This window comes from Macadamia integrifolia, chromosome 1, assembly GCF_013358625.1.
Source record: "Macadamia integrifolia cultivar HAES 741 chromosome 1, SCU_Mint_v3, whole genome shotgun sequence".
NCBI classification, from domain to species: Eukaryota; Viridiplantae; Streptophyta; class Magnoliopsida; order Proteales; family Proteaceae; genus Macadamia; species Macadamia integrifolia.
Genome location: NC_056557.1, coordinates 6,866,865 through 6,885,150, shown reverse-complemented (window position 1 = coordinate 6,885,150; position 18,286 = coordinate 6,866,865). Strand labels below are relative to the sequence as shown.

Genomic DNA, 18,286 nt, shown 5'->3' with positions numbered 1-18,286 from the left:
TTGAATTCTGTAGAATGCCCCTCATCATGAATACTTGTAATGTGGTGGGAAGGGGTTGATGATCTGAAGCAGTTTGTTCTTATTGAAAAGATGGTTTAGAAATTTGTAAAGCAATTCCAAGGATGGTTTTGAAAAGATATCCAACCAAAATGTTTCCCAAAGAAAGGTAGCCCCCCCTATCTCTACCAAAAAATTAGAACAACCCTCCCCTCACGTTCATTGGTGTTTGTTATTTTATGGATCAAAGTTTTCCATCACCCACGATAAAATAGAGAATTTCTTCATTCATGGGTTTCTCATGCTCGAATGGGACTCCCAAAATAATGGAGTAGTTCGGACATTTATAAACCAAAGACATGTCATTTTGACATCCCAGTAGTGGGATTCCCTTCACAGCTTCACCAATGAAAGAAAACTTTGGCCTTATTTTTATTATTATTTACTGAATTTTCTTCTCTTTTTGTTTTACTGTTCACTTGGCCAAAATACTCAAAACATGGTGGTGGTAAAGCGCCATTACCTTGACTTTGTTAGGGACAAAATAGTTTGATTGCTTGGTAAGTTGCAAGCTACTGCAACAAGCAACTGAAGTTGTAACAAGAAATTGTTTCTTAGATCAGTTTGAAGTTTTTATGGAAGCTTAAAATCCACCTTATATTCAAGCTCTGTTTTTTGAAAAGTCTTGGTGGGAGGAGTTTCTACTAAAGTCATGAAGGAGATGCATACTTCAATGCTTTCTAGAGGCATTCAAGCTAAAGATGAGAAGTTAATTCATGTAGAATATAAATTAGTTATTAAGCCATCGTCCTAAATTATTTACAGTCCTTTCTCTGGTCCAGACTCCAGAGTGCTCTACTGCACTAGATTGAACCTCATCCCAACTATAACTAGGTAAGGCTAAACAATCCTGTTTTTCTCGTCCAGAGGAAAAAAAGCTGTAACCACCACTGCAGGGTCTGGTAAAGGTCACAATATACACAGGCTTACCCCCTCTTCGCAGAGAGACTTTCTCAACTCAAACCTCAGTCCACTAGATCACCATCGCACCAAGGTCCACCCTATTTCTGGCAGATTAGTGCCATCAAAAGTAATTATCATTATATTTATAACCGAGTGTCGTAAAACCAAGTTAATATGCAATTTTATTACTTACAAAGTTCAGAAAAGAAATGACACACGATTTGAGTTCTTTTTTCTTTCCTTTATGCACAATAACTTTCGATAGAACAGGGAAGTGAGAGTCCGTTATGTTAACTACCACTTATAAATAGATTACATTTCCACGCTCTCTTATCTATATCCCTGCATTACAAATTAGGCACATCGACCAAATACACACCATTAATGGTGGAGCTATCGAGTTGCCGACCTAAAACTCAGTTACTTTGCTGCCATAGTTCATAAATCATCATCAAGAATCATGGACATGAGCAGCCCCTGTACAAACTTGCACCTCTGAGCCTTCTCTTCTTGTTCTTTGTCCGATAGGGGAGGTGATGATTGGACACTACTGTCAGCCAGAAATTACCATCAGAGCCAAATAAATATGATGATAGAATACCATACCACTTATTTTCATCAATTTCACAAGAAAATAAAAGAAAAACACACATGCTTTCAGCCCAACCAAACAGGTTTGTCAAGCCATACGAAATTGATTCCATGATTAAAAAAATATTCTACCTATCTGCCTCACAAACGCAAGGGCTTAATTAGTATTTTTGCACGGCAAAATTGATACATAACTCCACCCGCTCACCCCCTATTCTTCTTCTAATTTTTTTAGGTTGGCCATGCAGGTGGGGGGAGCAGCCTCAACTAGAATGTAAAACCAAAAAATTTTTGAAGGGAAAATAATAATGATCCAACCAGACCGAAAAGTTGCAATGGAAAAAAAACAACAATAATTCATCAGGAAGCTATTGACATTTGACCAAACCATTATAGAAAATTGGAGCTGGGTAATTTTGTTGATCCTCAAGGTCAGAATTCAACTAATAGCTTGATACAACCTGATTCCAGCAAGAGTTCAAGAACAAGAGCATAAAAGAACATGGAATAACAAAATGATTAAGAGTTCAAGAACAAGAGCATAAAAGAACATGGAATAACAAAATAATTAAGAGTTCAAGAACAAGAGCAATTTGTTATCTTTAGTTGATGGTGGAGAGATGACAAAACCAAGGGCATTCAAGACCATACTAGTAGGGTATTGCTCAAGTGAATTTGTGCAGCAAGGTTACCCCAAATTCGGGGTCCCCAAAGAACAGTAGAATCAATAATTGTAGTAATCGTCATTCTTTCATGTCATCATTGAGTCTATATCTAAACCTTTCACAGGAACTTACCGAGGAAAACACAAACACACACACACACACACACACACAGAGAAGGAAAGGGCCAACAAATAAAACTAGCGAAGGTGGTCAAGCTACAGGCATTTCACCAAGCTCATACAGCAGGAGTTGCAAATCTGCCATGTGGCATCACATTGGCACCCAAATTTAGTCCTTCGTTAAGAGAGACCACAACCCCTATCCACATGTAAAATTTCAGTCCAAAAGTTTTACACATTGAAAAATGATGGTAAAAAAAGTCAAGGTAGGACCAAAACTGTCAAACAGTTCAAAATTCAACAAACTCCCTAAAGTTTAAGTATGAGGTTCAACAATCTACTAGCACTCTCTCACAGTGGACGTCTATTAAAGACAAGGGGTATCGTTATTTATCAACTATTGACTGCAACTGATGATAGAAACCATAGGAACTCCTAGGATGGATATAGAGTACACACTCAATAAAGTGAGCTAGAGACTCATTATTGACCAATCAGAGGAGCGTAAAGGGCTTTGTTAAGTAGAGGAGGTGACTACAAGACTACTTCAAAAAAGGGGAAGGGGGGGGGGGGGGGGAAGGGGGGAACAAGTTAATTATAGTGTACATTGATTGAGCAGAGTCCTCACCGACTCGTAGGGTAGAATGCTACAACCTAATAACACGTCTAAAGGTATATTAAAGAGTGAATATCTCCTATCTTCAGTTTGCAAATCTTCAGTAACAGATACAAGAGAGAGGGGTGAGGCCACTAGGTACTAGTCTCCAAAAATGAGCACGTTATAGAAGCTCTGGGTACGTAAATTTGACAGGTAGGTTAATACCTTCTGACTGATGGAAGTTCTTGAACATTACTAAGACAATTTGCTCCAAGCAACCAAGTATGCCAATTGTTATGCTATTCCCCAGGTCTGTTTGTTTGATGGATAAAAAGGGGTGGAAAAATTGTGAGGGTGCGTCCCACATGTTGTGGTTGAGTTGGCAAGGAAAAGGAAGGGAAGCAAAGGAAATAATGGAATATACTTTTTGTGGGTGGGATTTGGTGGAAAAGAGAGGAAATGAAGGTGGGGGTTTGATAGAAGAACCCTTAGGGAAGGGAGGGGAAATCAGAGTAGAGATGGGGAAAAGGAGATCACACTCACACATTCATTCAATAATCAAATTGCTCTCTAAATCTTCAGTCGATTACAACCAATATATAGAAAAATAGGAACATGAAATTAGAAACTTAACTGAAATGGAAACTAGCCTAAATTAGGAAACAACTATAAAAGGAAACCAAAGCAAGGAAATAAATCCTACTCCTACGTTCAAGTTTGGAAACTAAAAGCATGAAATAAAATACTGGGTAAACTACTAATTTTATTTCCAACCCTTGTTGGACCAAAACCCTGGGCTGGACCAGTTCTTCTTGGCTCTTGGCTTCCAAAGCCGGTCATGCTGGTCCAACCAAGAAAGGGCAGCCGTATCTGCATCAGGGTGGGATTTGAAGGGGAAGAGGAAATGGTGTGCCACATCACCAGACAAGAATAAATGCATTTAATGAGGTTGCCTAGTACGTTTTCCACCCCACCTAACCGAACCCTCATATTTGTGGTAGTTTGCGGGAAATAAGTACAAGTTTCCAGCCTCTTTTTACCTTTTCCACTTTTCTGCGTAAAACAAATAGGGCCGAAGAGAACAAGGCCATGGTTCTCTCAATCTTAACCATGACACCAGGATAGATTATGAAGGTGCAGACTCCTTATATGAGGTGACAGTAGCAACTAATGTATTTTATCATGTAATTGTTGCTTTCGATTGCTCAACACCATCTGGGAAAGCATCCTGTCTAATTTTCCTCTTCAACTATTAAAATCCTATTATCTATCAAGAAGAAAGAATTTGACCACCTTTAACCAAGGGGGAAATGACGTTGAGTTTAGTATTTTTCGTCCACACAATGTTTTAATTGCGGGAGAAGGTTCCCCACACTGGCAATGTGGGAGGAATCTGCACACCACACCAATGGTTGTCCTGAAAGTATCATCCACATGGAACCCATATATTTCAGAGCAGGAGAAAATAAATAGAAAATTCATGTGAGAGGGAAACTGCACTTTGGTGTAGTGGGTAGGTTTTTCCCTTTAATTGCTTGCCTAAAAGGCTACTCTTCAGCCAGTGATGGAAAATCATTCATTCATCTCAAACAAGTAGTTTAATTCTCTTGTGCTTTTACAGCAGCACAACCATATCAGAGTTCTGAGAATCAGATAGAACAAAAGGCCCAATAGATTTGACATTTGTGATAACATATATCAATATAGAAACACATCATCCAATAACTGCATATCAGACCATTCAATAAATAAGAACACCAAAAAATCCAAATATAGGAAAAGAATTTGCTCAACAGTAACAGTGTTTAATACCTTTCTACCACCAAAGTCTCCTCTGAACTTTTCTTGGCAGAGCTTGCTTCAGCTGAAGAATGAGGCTGTAAGCTTTCTGATTCATCACCAACAGGCAGATTATACATGAACGAGGAAAGCAACGGGTCAGGTGCAGTATTGGAGGAAGAAACTACAAAAGAAGAACCCCCAAGAAGGGATTGTAAATTCCCTTCCCGCAGCTCTTTTCTTAACAATGAAAGGGTTGAATGAGACCCCCCTTTACGATATCTCCTCTTGCGCTGCATGTAGCCACTAGTTAAGGAATTCAAAGCACTAATGAACGAGATGACTATTCACCCCAGAAAAAAAAAATGAACGAGAAGACTATTTGAATAAGATGAGGGAATGTACAAATTAGCACAAATGACACAAGCAGAAAAGTTGGGGTAAAATAAAGTACAGAGACAGAGAGAGAGAGAGCAAAAGGCCAAAAGGGTTAAAAGGTTTTCAATCATCTACATAAGTGTTTATTTTTTTCGTTTGGCAGCCAGGGGGAGGGGAGAGAGGACACATATAAACCATATTCTTAAGGTTGAATATATCCATGTGTGATTTGTCTACCATTATAAATTATGCATAATATAAAACTATTTAAAAGATAATAAGAGTCATGATGAGATTGCATCATGAGTAAGGCACCATGACATGTTGATAAGCACAAGTTAACTGAGTTTTATTTCTAACAATTTCGGTAACAGCATATCTTGTTAGTTAACTAAAGCATGTCTGAAGAAAAGAAGCTTCACTTAGATGAAATATCTTAACTTGCGCCGAATCCCAAAGCAATTTGATTTCTAACCATTTTGGTAACTGCATATCTTGTCAGTTAACTAAAGCATGTCTGAAGAAAAGAAGCTACACTTAGATGAAATATCTTAACTTGAGCTGAATCCCAAAGCAATGTTCTGCTGATATTCACAAAACCATCAGAAACGGCCTAAACTGCTCAGCCCCACCCCAAAGAAAGGGTAACTTCATTTATCTTGCTATCGTGGTATAAGAAGCTCTATTCAACACCTCAAATGTTGCAATTGCCTTTTACACTATCGTTTTTAGCCAGAAATCCACATATAACTTCACGGAAAACCAGAATAAAGAAATATGAACCATAAGTTCAGAAATCAGAACCAAGATGCAGATCGTTTAACCCAACAGGGAAGGGGGGTGGAGGAAGGAGAAAGAATCTACTGCAGCTTTATAAACTAAAAGTTAAAAAAGGATATCTTAAAAAAGTGTCCATGTTGTGTAGTAATGTGTCCAACCATATCCATTCCTACCCTCATTGCACAAACTGGGCATACCTACAAATACAAACAATTCCCAACTGTGAGAAGAAACACAATAAAATAAGCATAATTACTTCCTAATATATTCCTGCCAGAAGAAGACTCCCTAGCAACAACAACAAACCCAGCCTTATCCCAACTTAATGGGATAATCAACTCATCTTTTTTTTTTGGGTTGGGGGGAGGGGGACTAAACTCATCTGGGTTTTAATCTAGTTTCCTGTCAAAAAAATCCATTCATCTAAAAAAACATGCCTCTCCCACATGTTCACCCCTAAAGTAAATATCAATACTGCGTAAAAATTCAATTTTGACTGAATAGAAAGGGGCAAGGGGGAAACCGAAGGCAAAAATCCTAAAGTTTTTTGACCGATATAGGAAAACTAAATTAAGTGCAGCTAATTAACATAAATCAATGAAGAAATACCCCATTATTCGCCTCGAGTGGATGCTCGTCATCGATATGACAGCACAATCCAACAATATCAAAGTCCTCCGTACAGAAAGGGCAGGAAAACTCCGGTCGTGTATCTTCATCTCCGTCGATCTCTTCAAACCCCATGTAAAGATCTGCATTCAACATAATCCAATTCGCCCAAAAATTGGACGATTAAAATCTCTTCCATGTAGCGAAGGGAAAAAAAAAAAAAAAAGAGAGGAATTAAAGGGTTTTTTTTTTTTTTTTTTTTTGAGAGAGAGAGAGAGAGAGAGAAAATTACTGACCCGAACGCGATTGGAGAGCTGCTTGATAACGTTTTGAGGCGGCGGAAAGACGACCACTCCAAGAATCAGCCTCCATGATTCTAGACTGAAAAATAATTCAGAATATTTCTTCGAAATCTGGTATTTTGAGTATCTTACTCTGAATCTGGCGTTTGGAAGTGAATGAGTGATCAGAAACCCTAGATATAGAGCGCAAGAACAGATAAAAGGAGACACAAGACTCGGAGGAAAGCCTATTATCCTTTTTTCTTCTGGATACCGTGCAAAAGGAAGAGCGCAAGATCGGAGAAATTACTAATAACCAGAGAAGAGCTTTCCCAGTTCGAGTCTTACTTTCTATACCACCTACCTTCCTTCCTTCCTTCTCCTGTCCTATGAGGCTATGATCCTATGATCCTATCCTATCTATACCTCACATACCCTCTCGCACACAACACACACTCCCTCTCGCTTTCTCTCTCCGCGGATACTTTACGACCCCCAATTAAATTTGACCACGGGGTTCAACAAAATACCGGAAATGCCACCAACAACCGGCCAGCTGAACTTAGACTTTTTTAATTACCGAAATCACCCCAATTTTATGGGAGTGATTACAATTAAAGCACGAGTGAGTGGGTGAGTACTTTACCGGTCACCCGGTTACTACTTTCTTGGTGTTCGTACTTTCTGATCCAACTCAGTTGAACCATGAATAAAAAACACGTGCGTTTGTTGGATCTCAGACTCTTTCCTTTTATATGGGGAAGTACACAATGTCCATGTGTGTGGCTGTATGCTCTCTTCTCATTGGTTATGTGACCGTGGTCAGAGTTGCTTGGTGGGTTTTGGTCTCTAGTTCGAATCCTCTCTTCCCCTCCCCTCCTTTTCTGTGCTAGGTAGTACAAGCATTCTGTGTGGGTCTCAGCCCTGCATACACCGGATCCGGCCAATCCCCCAAGTTTTACCCATGGTTAACTGGGCGACGGTTGAGAGGAACTTAGGAAGAGAGAGAGAGAAAGAGAAACCAAACCCTCACTGGTCCCTCTCTGGCATAAGCCCTGGCCCTGGGTTGGAGAGGAACCGAATCCCCACCTGTAAGGACATTAGCCTTGGCCACCCTCTAGGAATGCTGTCCTAGTGGCCTATAACCCTAGTAAAAAATTATAAAAAAAATTAAGTATGACCATTTTCTTCTTTATTAAAAAATATTATTTCATTGTCCATCAGTGGTTCCTCTCTCTTCACATTTGTATTTTCATAAAGCTCTTCTCTTTTAAGTATGTGACATTTTTGTCGCTCTTCATTAAATATAATATTTCACAAGTCATTTTCTTGCAAAGTAGAACCATACAACATCAAACACAGGATAAATCTTCCAAAGAACAATGCTTTTTTCTATTAAGACGATCCCCTTCGGGTCTATATTTTCTTAAATTTTGGTTTTTTTTTTTTTTTATACCAAGAGTGTCCGGATATCGCTTACATCGGATCGGGTCAGTCCGAGACGAAAACTCTAGTGTGGTGGCCAGTATCGTGTCTCCTCCAAGCCAACTACGTTAACCCCATAAGATTATCTAATTGTGTTACAAAAAATATCCATTTTTCGGTAAAAAGTCATGTATATTAAAAGAAAAAGATGAAAAAAGAAAAATAGTACATCAGATGAGGAAGGGAGAAATACCCAACACTCACACTAAGAAGAGAGGGAGAAGCAGAAACTCCACCTTCGGCATTGCCATCAGCAGAATTACGCAACTACCCAACTCCACCAAAAACAAAAATCTGGAAAAAGAAGAAATTCCTAGGTGAATCTGAACCTAGGCCGACCCGATGCATCCATGTCTAATTCCATTTGAACCAGAGTTGGCCAAATTGAAATCGGCTCTGACACTTCAAAACGAGCAGCTGACTTTGACAAAAAATCCGCCACTGAATTTGCTTCCCTATAGCAATGCGTTATTTTCCATTCCACATCCTCCAAATAAGAAATACAATTTATCCATCTTTGCCGAGCTATCCATGGACTTTGCCTCTTCTGAAAAATAGTCACAACTGCAACTGAATCACATTCTATCCAGAGCCGTTTCACATTATGCTGCTTAGCTAATTCAATCCCTATCATAAGCGCTAAAAATTCAGCCTCAAAATTTGTGCGAGTTCCTAGAAATTTTCTGAAATTTGCCACTACCTCTGCCTTTTCATTGCGAAGAATTCCCCCTGCTCCAGACTTCCCTGGATTACCAATAGAGCAACCATCCGAATTGATTTTTATCCAACCTGGATTAGGAGGGCACCAGAAAATATTGAAGATTTCCCGAGGCCTTCTCCGCACCCCTGAAATACCCAATCTTCTTGCAGTGACAAGATCCGAAATTGAGATGGCTGCCCCTGAATGAACCAGCTCTTGGCAGCTAATTTCTCTCTTCACTTGTCCAAAACAATGCTCTTTAGATTTTGAGATTCCTTCGAATTTTCTTCCATTCCTCTCCAACCAAGTAAAGTAAGGGATTAAAACAAAACCCTTCAGCCACACCCCTTTAAAGATGGTCTTCTTGGCCTGATCTTTCCACCAAGCTATCAAACATTCAACTCCTTCAAATCCATGCCACCTAAACCCAAAACAACAACAAAATTTCTGCCACATGAAAACTGCAAAAGAGCATTCATACATGGTATGATTTATTGACTCTTCCGCTATGCCACAGAGAGTGCACTGAGATGGCAATGGAACCCCTCTCTTTTTCACATTATCATCAGTAGCGAGCTTATTTTTCAACATTCTCCATCCAAACACCGATTGGCGAGGCTGAAGATGAGAATTCCAAATCAATGAATACCACCCCACCTTTGGCGATTCCCGTCTTACTTTTTCCCAAGCCGATTTTATTGTAAAAACTCCAGATGAATTTAATTCCCAATGACAGATATCATCCAGATCTGAAATTATGATATCCTTGGCCTGATCAAAGATATTTTGAAAAAATTCAGAGCTCACCTGGGGAAAATTCCACTCATCTTGGCAAATGAAATCAGAAACCTTTGCCTGCATCGAATCAAAGATATCTAACTGCAAACCATACATCTCCTCAATAGACTTCTTTCCCAGCCAGCTATCTTTCCAAAAATTTATCCTCTGACCATTCCCAACAGTCCATTGCTCATGAGACTGTACCCACCGCCACACCTTTTTAAGACCAGGCCATATCGAAGAGAAAAGGTAGGTAGTTTTCAGCGAACCATCAATCTTCAGAAAACGGGCACGAAAGAAAACACTCATTAGAGAATTTCCATGTTTGATTTGCCATGCTAATTTGCACAGGCATGCAAAATTAACATCTCGCAACCTCCTAATGCCAAGACCGCCTTCCCTGGTAGGTTTACATACCTCATCCCACTTCACCACTATCTTCTTCCCTGTCTCCATGTCACCAGACCATATGAAGTTTCGCATCCACTTTTCTACTAATTTTATTGAGCTTCCTGGCCACCAATAAATCCCAAAATTATGAATTGGTATGCTTGAAATCACTGATTTAACCAGCTCCACCCTACCAGCCATGGAGAGAATCCGACCCTTCCATCCCGATAACCTCTTCTTGATTTTATCCATCAGCGGTAACATGTGGTCCCGTTGAACTCTCCCCTTGAAGAGCTCCACACCTAAATATTTAGTAGGCTGCCTTGTAGATTGGATTCCCATAAAAGTACTAATAAAATGTTTCCTGTGAGGGGCAACCTTTCCAAAGAACAAACTACTTTTTTCTAGATTAAATATCTGGCCAGAGAATGCCTGATATTTATCAAGAAAAGCCTTAAGATTTTTGACAAACTGAGCAGATGCATTAATGAAAATGAAAATGTCATCAGCAAACAGTAAATGGGAGGGAGTTAACACACCTCGAGGCCCAGGAAGAGACTTTATCAAACCATTCTGAACCATGCTTCTAAGACCTCTACAGAGAACCTCTTCTGCCAGAATAAATAAAAAGGGAGACAAAGGATCTCCTTGTCGGAGACCTCTACGAACCCCAAAGAACCCCACCGGGCCACCGTTCACCAAAATTGATACTCTGGAGGATAGAAGAAGGTTGTGAATCCAAGAAATCCACCTAGATGAGAACCCAAATTTGCACAGAACTGCAAAGAGGAATTCCCAAGCTAGAGAGTCATACGCCTTTTGAACATCGAGCTTCAGTCCCATTCCACCACCCCTAACTGAAGAATGCATCAAATTTGACAGTTCTGAGGCGAGGCTGATATTTGCTGAAATTATTTTACCCTGCTGGAAAGCGCCTTGCTCTTCCGAAATCAATTTAGGCAAAACAACAAGTAATCTTGAAGATAGAATTTTTGATATCACTTTGCAATAAAAATTTCCCATACATATAGGTCGAAACCTATCAAGAGAGGCCGCCCCCTCAGCTTTGGGGATCAAGGAAATAAAGCAGTTATTTATACCTTTAGGAAGCCGCCCTTCCTCAAAGAATTTTTTCACTGCCCTGCAAAAATCACCCTCAACAATAGTCCAACATCGCCTGAAGAAACTACCTGGGAACCCATCTGGACCTGGAGAGCTAACAGGATCTAAATCCCAAACAGCTTGTTTTATTTCGTCCCCACTCGGGACAATCTCCAATCCTGCCACGTCCTCCTCCTCCAACACTCTGGGAATATTATCAAGAAGGTCATTATGAACCGTGATTTCATCAGCCTCATGAAATTTCTCAAAAAATTCAGAGACATAAAAAGATATTCCCTGTTGGTCTGAAACCCAAGTTCCATCTTCCTTTTTTAGGGAGGTGATCTGATTTTTCAACCTCCTAAGCTTCACGGAGAGATGAAAAATCTTCGAGTTACAATCTCCATTTTTCATCCATCTCAGTTTAGCTTTTTCAGCCCACAACTTCTCGTACATTTGGTTGGCCTTCAATAATACTGTTTTTGCATCTGCCTCTCTGTTAAATAATTCATCATTCATCCCAGCCACCTCTATCATATCTTGAACCTTCTTTAATTCCAGCTTTGCTTTATCGACCTCATCATTCAGGTTAGGAAAATTGGCCCTCGCCCAAACCTTTAAATTCTCCTTGACCTGCTTTAATTTTTGTGCCAGAACGAAAATTGGATTACCCCCTATCGAAGTTTTCCAAGCTTCCTCAACCACAGAGATAAATTGATCATTTTCCATCCAAAAGCTATGGAATCTAAAGGGGATATTTGTAGGTCTTTGAACATCATCAGAGACAACAATTAAAGGGGCATGATCTGATACCGAAGACAACAAAACACGCTGCTTCACATTTCTAAACACATCTATCCACTTCCCATTACAAAAACTCCGATCCAACACTGCAACTGCATGACCCCTTCGACGATTATTAGTCCAAGTGAATTTCTTTCCCTGAGAAGGGATAGAAAGCAATTCACACGCATCAACCATTGCCTGGAATTCAGCAGCTGATCCAAGATTAAACTTACCAGGACCTCTTTTCTCATGCGAGAACAGGGTTGCATTGAAATCCCCCATCACAGACCACGGAACCAAAGCTGATATCGACAACTCCAAATCTAACCACAATTGCCTACGCATAATTTTAAAAGAACTTGCATGTACAAAAGAAATACCCACTTTACTACCTGGCCAATCAAAGATGACTGATATATATTGATCAGACATACCTGCAACAACTGGTCTCGAAACCCCCACCTTCCATATGATCCATAAATTTGGGACTTTGTCATCCCGAAAATTATGAATGAAATCCACAGCATACCCCAACCGACTAAAGAAAATAACAGGAAATTTACATACCTGAACCATGGGTTCAGCCAAGCATAACACATCCGGGGCATGCTCCTTCACCAGTAGACGTAAAGCGCACACCCCTGCTGCCTTCCTAACACCCCGAATGTTCCAATACAGAATCTTCATGAATTACTTCTTAGAGAATTGATTTTTATCAGACTTTTTAGCCTGACTACCTGTTTTCTTTCTTTGCTTTCCACCCTCAAGCATACCTCCGGCCTCCTTCTCCCGAGCCACTGCCACCGTATCCATTCTTATAATTTCTGAATGCACAATAGAGACTGTTCCCCTTGAACATTCCACCCTGGGCAAAGAAGAAACCACATGATCCTCACCAGGGTCTTCAACAACTGGCTGCATAGCACTGGCCATGGCAACACCACGTCCAGGTCCTTGACCCCCACCGAGCCTTCTATAACGAGAAGGATACCTCCCCTCCGGAACAGTAACCTCGCCCACAGGAGTAAGCCCCATTCTGGGTGCGTTCCCCCCCAATGGATCCACTGGCGGATCACCAGGAACTCCATGGAGCGGGTTCTCAGTTGGGTTTGGATCAGAGTCAACATCCGATCCCTCATCCATTCGAAATACCTCTCCTTCCTTAGGTAGAATATTAGAAATCTCTCATTCCTTATTTATAGGATTAGAATCAGACTCTAATTCTATAACCGTCCCTGACACAAAGCCTTCCTTAATTCCATAATTTTCATCTCCGTTGGACTCCTTTCCTAAAACGTTTGAGACAGAGTTGGAAGGATTCAAAAATATTTGAATATCTCCCCCAACCTTAGACGAATTTGAATTAGGAGAGATTTGATCATGAATAGGATCAAAATTATTCTGCTGATGTGGCATAGATCTTCCCCTAGAAGGAGACTCTCTCACCGAGTTACTTCCACCTGAGTTGACTCCATCTTCAACATATACCGCCCCTGGAACCTTTGCTAATTTATCAGCCGCACATTGCTTTTCATCATCCAGTCTTTTCATCCTACACTTGGAAATCAAATGTCCGACTCGTTTACAGTATCCACAACGCTCCACATTATCTTCATACACCACCTTTTGGCAGAAACCATACACCTGAGATGTACCTGGTTCTAATCTTTCCACCTGTACTTCCTCCACCCTCTCTGCCAAGTCAGAGATATCAACCTCCACCAGCACTCTCGCAAAGAAGCCAAGAATGCCTTGTCTTGTTCGTCTGTCTAGGGACACAGGGCGCCCTACTGCCTTTGCTATAGACAATAACACATTTTCGTGCCAATATTCAAGCGGGAGATCAGGAAACCGTATCCATACAAGCTTTGTGAGAAGTTGCTTCTCGTGAATATTAAAATCAGGTTTCCAATGTTGAAATCGAATGACCTGATCACCAATCCTAAAGGGAGACCTTCGCCACACCGCTGCCTTGTCGCCCTCGCACTGAAATTGAAAAATTACATAACATTTTCCCAATGGATGCATAAGCACCCCTTGACTGAGATTCCATTTTTCCCGAGCCTCCGCTCTCAAACCATCCAAAGAGATCAATCGGAAGTTAACCCTACCGATTAAGGCAAAACGAAAATTTTGTCTCTTCAATTCATAGTCTCTCTGCGGGATCATTACTCGTCTTTTACTCCCTACCTGAATCGGCTCTGGGAGAGTGTCAATGGCAGGCCAAGACGAAAAACCCAAGGCTTTTGCATATGTACGTCGCTGGCCTGCATCCTTGTGCCTTTCATCCTGTGGAGGACCATCTGGACCACGATCCAGAGACTCCCGAGCTCCACCATCGTCATCCTCCACAGCCATATCTCCATTCTCCCCTGAATCGCCAGACACTCTCTCTCCTCCAAAATGCATGGTCTAGTGACCCGACGAAGACAGAAAGAGAGGCTGGACTGATCGGAGATCTTCAGATCCAGAGAAATCAGCAAGGGCTGGACAGAGAAATCAGTTCTTCAGAGTTCGGTGTGTTGGATCTGATCGGAGTTCGGTGAAGCTGAAATTCAGTGGAGAAGAGTTTTCAGATCTGCTCGGATCTTCTCGGATCTGCTTAGATCTGCACTTCTTCTTCTTCTTCTTCTTCTTCTTCTTCTTCTTCTCTTCTTCCTTACTGCTGGAACAACCGAACCTGCACCAGAGACTTAAATTTCTTCAAATACTCTACTAAATTCCAGTTGTTGAGATCCAGGAGGAATAGGAAAGAAGACGGAGGTTTCAGTTCGACTAGCTCCAGATATCGCCCTTCAACCCGCCAGCAACTCTGAGACAGATCTGAGATGAACGAGATCGGCTCTGAGATGAACGACGAGAGAGATCGGCTCTGAAATGATCTGAGATGAACGAGATCGGCTCTGAGACAGATCTGAGATGAACGAGATCGGCTCTGAGATGAACAAGTGCGTCGCCTTATCCTCTCCCCTAATTCAATAAGCTTCTTAATAGTGCTATGGATTGAGAGATAAGGATTGTTCTGATCAAGTCTTCTTGTAGATTGGGATGAATATTGACCATGGATTGAGAGATTCAGGATTGGTGTGATCAAGTCTTCTTGTAAATTAGGATGAATATTGACCTCGCCTGGTGAAAGCGAATAAAGCAAGTGGGAAATGGAATTTGCCGACTCAATCATGATTCAAATATAAATTAAAATAAAATCATCATCACAACTAATAATCAAATTGGTTTTTTTTATTTATTATTATTTGATTAAAATAAAATTGATATTACAAACATGCAAAGTAGAAAGAAATTCCACACATATAAACGGATAAATTAGTATATAAAACGTCTTAATAAACCTCATGAAGGTTAGTAAATTTTTTATGACACATTCACTAACATAGGTGGTCCATATGAAAGAATACCACACACCTATCTCACTGGTTAGATTCCAACATGAAATAGGCATGTTGTACATCAAAAAAAGCATGCAATGTGAGCATAACCCATGGAAAAACCCCTGTTTGCCAAAGCTTATGAGGTAATGCACCAAGATTGGAATCTTCCATCCTACACATGATATCACCAATGAAACAAATGCAGGATGAGCAATTCAGACCTTTTGTTTTAATCATTAATTTATTGGTTAAAACTATAATGATAAAATAGTAGGTTGGGATCACTTTCAGAGTACTATTTTGTCTTTTACTTAATATTGATGACCTCGATAGTCTAGGGAGGAATCTGTAAGTCACATCAATGACAAATAAAATATGGTATCATCCATATGATGTCCATATGAGTTATAATAGAAGAGAGTATATCTGTGTAGATCCCACATTTTGTTATGTGAAAGGATGCACAATGGATATTTTTTGTTTAATCAAAGTACACTTTTTCAACTGTCTACTAGCTATCCAAAAAAATTCAAGTTGACAAATAAGTCACCATCATCCATTACATGACTTTTTTATTTGAGAGAGGTTCTTTGATCAAGCAGCATAGAGGAGCACATTAATGAACAACGGCGGACATACTTTATACATAAAGGGGCAAGAAAACCATTTTATATAAAGATGAGAGATCGAGAAAGAAAGAGAGAGAGAGGAAGCTAGTGTACTCTCCCTATTTCTACTCATAATTAAAGAAAACAAGGATTACAAAACTTCACTTGTCCCTAGCACTCATCAAAATTGAGACCCTTGACCATTTGCATATGTAACCCTTAACTCTCAAAACCTAGTGAAAGTCGTGAAAGTCTCACACCTTCTCACTTAAAACACAAGATGGAACATGCTAAGAGGGTATATTCTCTCTCTCTCTCTCTCTCTTAAAACTAGAAAACTTGACAGTAGAGCTCACATGGAATAATCAAAAATACTTTCTGAAATTGAATCAAACTGTTTAAATCAGAATTTCGTCTTGGTTTCTAAAATCAAAGTTGGATATAATCGTTTTGGTTCGGTTTTGAACCGATACATTGTTTGTTTTAAATCAACTAAAATCTATTAAAATGATAAACCGTTAAACAGTTTTAAAAAATAATTCTGATCATGCTTTAAGAATAGATGGGATTTACCTGTGGGCTTACATTTATTCAAACATGGGTTCCCAATTGGGCCTAGAATAATGGGTCATTTTTTTTTACCAACGCTGAGCTTGTCTTTGGCTGAACCAATAAAAAAGATGCTTTGAATTGGGATAATATCGATTTAATTTTGGTTTGTCTATCACATCCTAAATCGAACCAAAATTGAACTGATTAACAATAAATAAAGAACTCAAACCGAGACCAATCCAAAAATATAAAAAAAATAAACTTTCCCTCATAACCATGTATATAATTATATATAGAGTCAAATTAAAACCAATAAAAAACTGAAATTGAATTTTTCCTTGTTGATTTAGTTTCAGATTAATCTATCATTATATCTAAATTGATAAAATCGAACCAAAATCAAATCAAACCGACCAATTCACAAGTCTACCAGTGAGAAGTCTACTCTGGTTCATCTGGAATCACCATATAATACAGAATGAGTTAAAGTTTTGCTTAAAAGGCGTGTTACTTTTGAAAAGTATATATAAATTTACGACTAAAGCAAGAATCTATCAGAATTCAGAGCCTCTTTATTCCCCAACCATCAACTCAACTCACTAAGTACAGTTAAATGTGAGGGTTTAAAGTGCCAAATGGATCCAATCAATCATAAGCCGTCCATCTCACTCAAATCATCTTGGTTTCATCCCTTCACTCTTTTCCTTATGGGTCCCACAAGATGTTTTGTTATTGGGTTATTTGGATAAGTTAAGCTATAAGATGCATGATTAATGCCACCTGGCTGATAATATGCCATGTGGCAAATTTCATAATAGTTTAATGCCCCGCGTGAAACAATGCTCGCACTCACATATATTCGTTTTCCCTTAAAAGCATTACCTCCTCCACAGCTCGACCATAAAAAGCTAAAACCAAAAGGAATTTAAAATAATAAATAATAATAATAATTTCTTAATCTTCGAATAATGAAAGATAAAGTCTTTTATCCAATTGGCCATTGCATCAAAACCAAAAACTTTATCTCATCTCTCTCTCTCTCTGTTTTATTACTTTTCTTGGAGTCTCTAACTGGGATGGGATGTGTAGATCATGGTAGCCACAGGAGTGATAAGAAATTAAAACAATTGAGAGTGGAGAAGATATCTGCTTTAAAAGGAGAGAAGTGAGATTCTGAAAGAGCATTAATTCATTTATTTTGGAAATGAAAAAAGAAAAAAAAATCTTTTGACTTGCATAAATGACCTGAAATCTGATTCTGATCAATTCAACTCTCAGTTTTGTTGTTGGGTATCACGGGAATCCTTTAGATGTTGTAAGATCCAAACTTAGCTTTTCTGGGTTTTGACAAAGTTTGAATTTTTGGCTAGAATTCAAAAAGAAATAGTCAATGATCAAAGTTTCAGAAAATATTTTGATAAAAATGAAAACTCAATAGAATTTTGCTTATTGGCTGGGTATTTGCTCTAATGAGCTGGATCCACTCTTATCGGAAAGTTATTAATTAAAAAAAGAGAGGGGAGACAGAAAGATAGCTCAAAAACAGCTACTCGTATCGTTTCCTTCTGTATTTTGTCCCCAACTTGTATAAATAACAGTACAGAACGTTGTAGATGATGTTCAGTTTCTCTCGCTCTTCGTTCTATTCATTTTTTTTGGGTTTTCGATTCTCTGGCATCTCTCCGAAGTAATCGACTGTTTCAAGGAATTTCAGAGAAATACAATAGTTGGTTGA

The 18,286-nt window shown here is 39.4% G+C and overlaps 3 protein-coding genes across 4 annotated transcripts; all 3 read right to left on the bottom strand.

Moving 5' to 3' along the window:
* Positions 1-1,116: 1,116 nt before the first annotated feature.
* Positions 1,117-7,161, bottom strand: LOC122086058 (protein DEHYDRATION-INDUCED 19 homolog 3-like). 2 transcript variants are annotated; one of them, XM_042654762.1, is made up of 5 exons: positions 6,776-7,161; positions 6,480-6,622; positions 5,990-6,067; positions 4,746-5,011; positions 1,117-1,507 (listed from the first exon to the last, which is right to left on the bottom strand). In XM_042654762.1, the coding sequence occupies exons 1-5, from the start codon at positions 6,849-6,851 to the stop codon at positions 1,399-1,401; spliced, it is 672 nt and encodes a 223-aa protein (XP_042510696.1). In that variant the 5' UTR covers positions 6,852-7,161; the 3' UTR covers positions 1,117-1,398. The 2 variants fall into 2 exon arrangements, with proteins under 2 accessions (XP_042510696.1, XP_042510689.1); XM_042654755.1 differs by having other exon boundaries at positions 1,117-1,510; positions 6,776-7,159.
* LOC122094232 lies at positions 6,946-12,689 on the bottom strand. The gene is made up of 4 exons (XM_042665001.1): positions 11,216-12,689; positions 10,548-10,726; positions 9,753-10,001; positions 6,946-6,954 (listed from the first exon to the last, which is right to left on the bottom strand). The coding sequence occupies exons 1-4, from the start codon at positions 12,687-12,689 to the stop codon at positions 6,946-6,948; spliced, it is 1,911 nt and encodes a 636-aa protein (XP_042520935.1).
* Positions 12,690-13,187: 498 nt separating this feature from the next.
* On the bottom strand, positions 13,188-14,411 carry LOC122094157. Its single transcript, XM_042664897.1, has one exon. It carries the CDS (start codon positions 14,409-14,411, stop codon positions 13,188-13,190), a length of 1,224 nt encoding a protein of 407 aa, XP_042520831.1.
* Between the last annotated feature and the right edge of the window lie 3,875 nt (positions 14,412-18,286).

What these genes read in the sequence shown, in the direction of transcription:
- LOC122086058 (XM_042654755.1), bottom strand. Translation starts at nt 6,851, where the DNA reads ATGGAGGCTGATTCTTGGAGTGGTCGTCTTTCCGCCGCCTCAAAACGT. An exon ending in AGCTCTCCAATCGCGTTCGG is followed by an intron (nt 6,623 to 6,775) that starts GTCAGTAATTTT and finishes TGTTGAATGCAG; the next exon opens with ATCTTTACATGGGGTTTGAA. An exon ending in GAGACTTTGGTGGTAGAAAG is followed by an intron (nt 1,511 to 4,745) that starts GTATTAAACACT and finishes TCTGGCTGACAG; the next exon opens with TAGTGTCCAATCATCACCTC.
- LOC122094232 (XM_042665001.1), bottom strand. Translation starts at nt 12,689, where the DNA reads ATGAAGATTCTGTATTGGAACATTCGGGGTGTTAGGAAGGCAGCAGGG. An exon ending in GGAAGGGCGGCTTCCTAAAG is followed by an intron (nt 10,727 to 11,215) that starts GTATAAATAACT and finishes TTATTCTGGCAG; the next exon opens with AAGAGGTTCTCTGTAGAGGT. An exon ending in CTTTTCTTGATAAATATCAG is followed by an intron (nt 10,002 to 10,547) that starts GCATTCTCTGGC and finishes CGTTTTCTGAAG; the next exon opens with ATTGATGGTTCGCTGAAAAC.
- LOC122094157 (XM_042664897.1), bottom strand. Translation starts at nt 14,411, where the DNA reads ATGCATTTTGGAGGAGAGAGAGTGTCTGGCGATTCAGGGGAGAATGGA.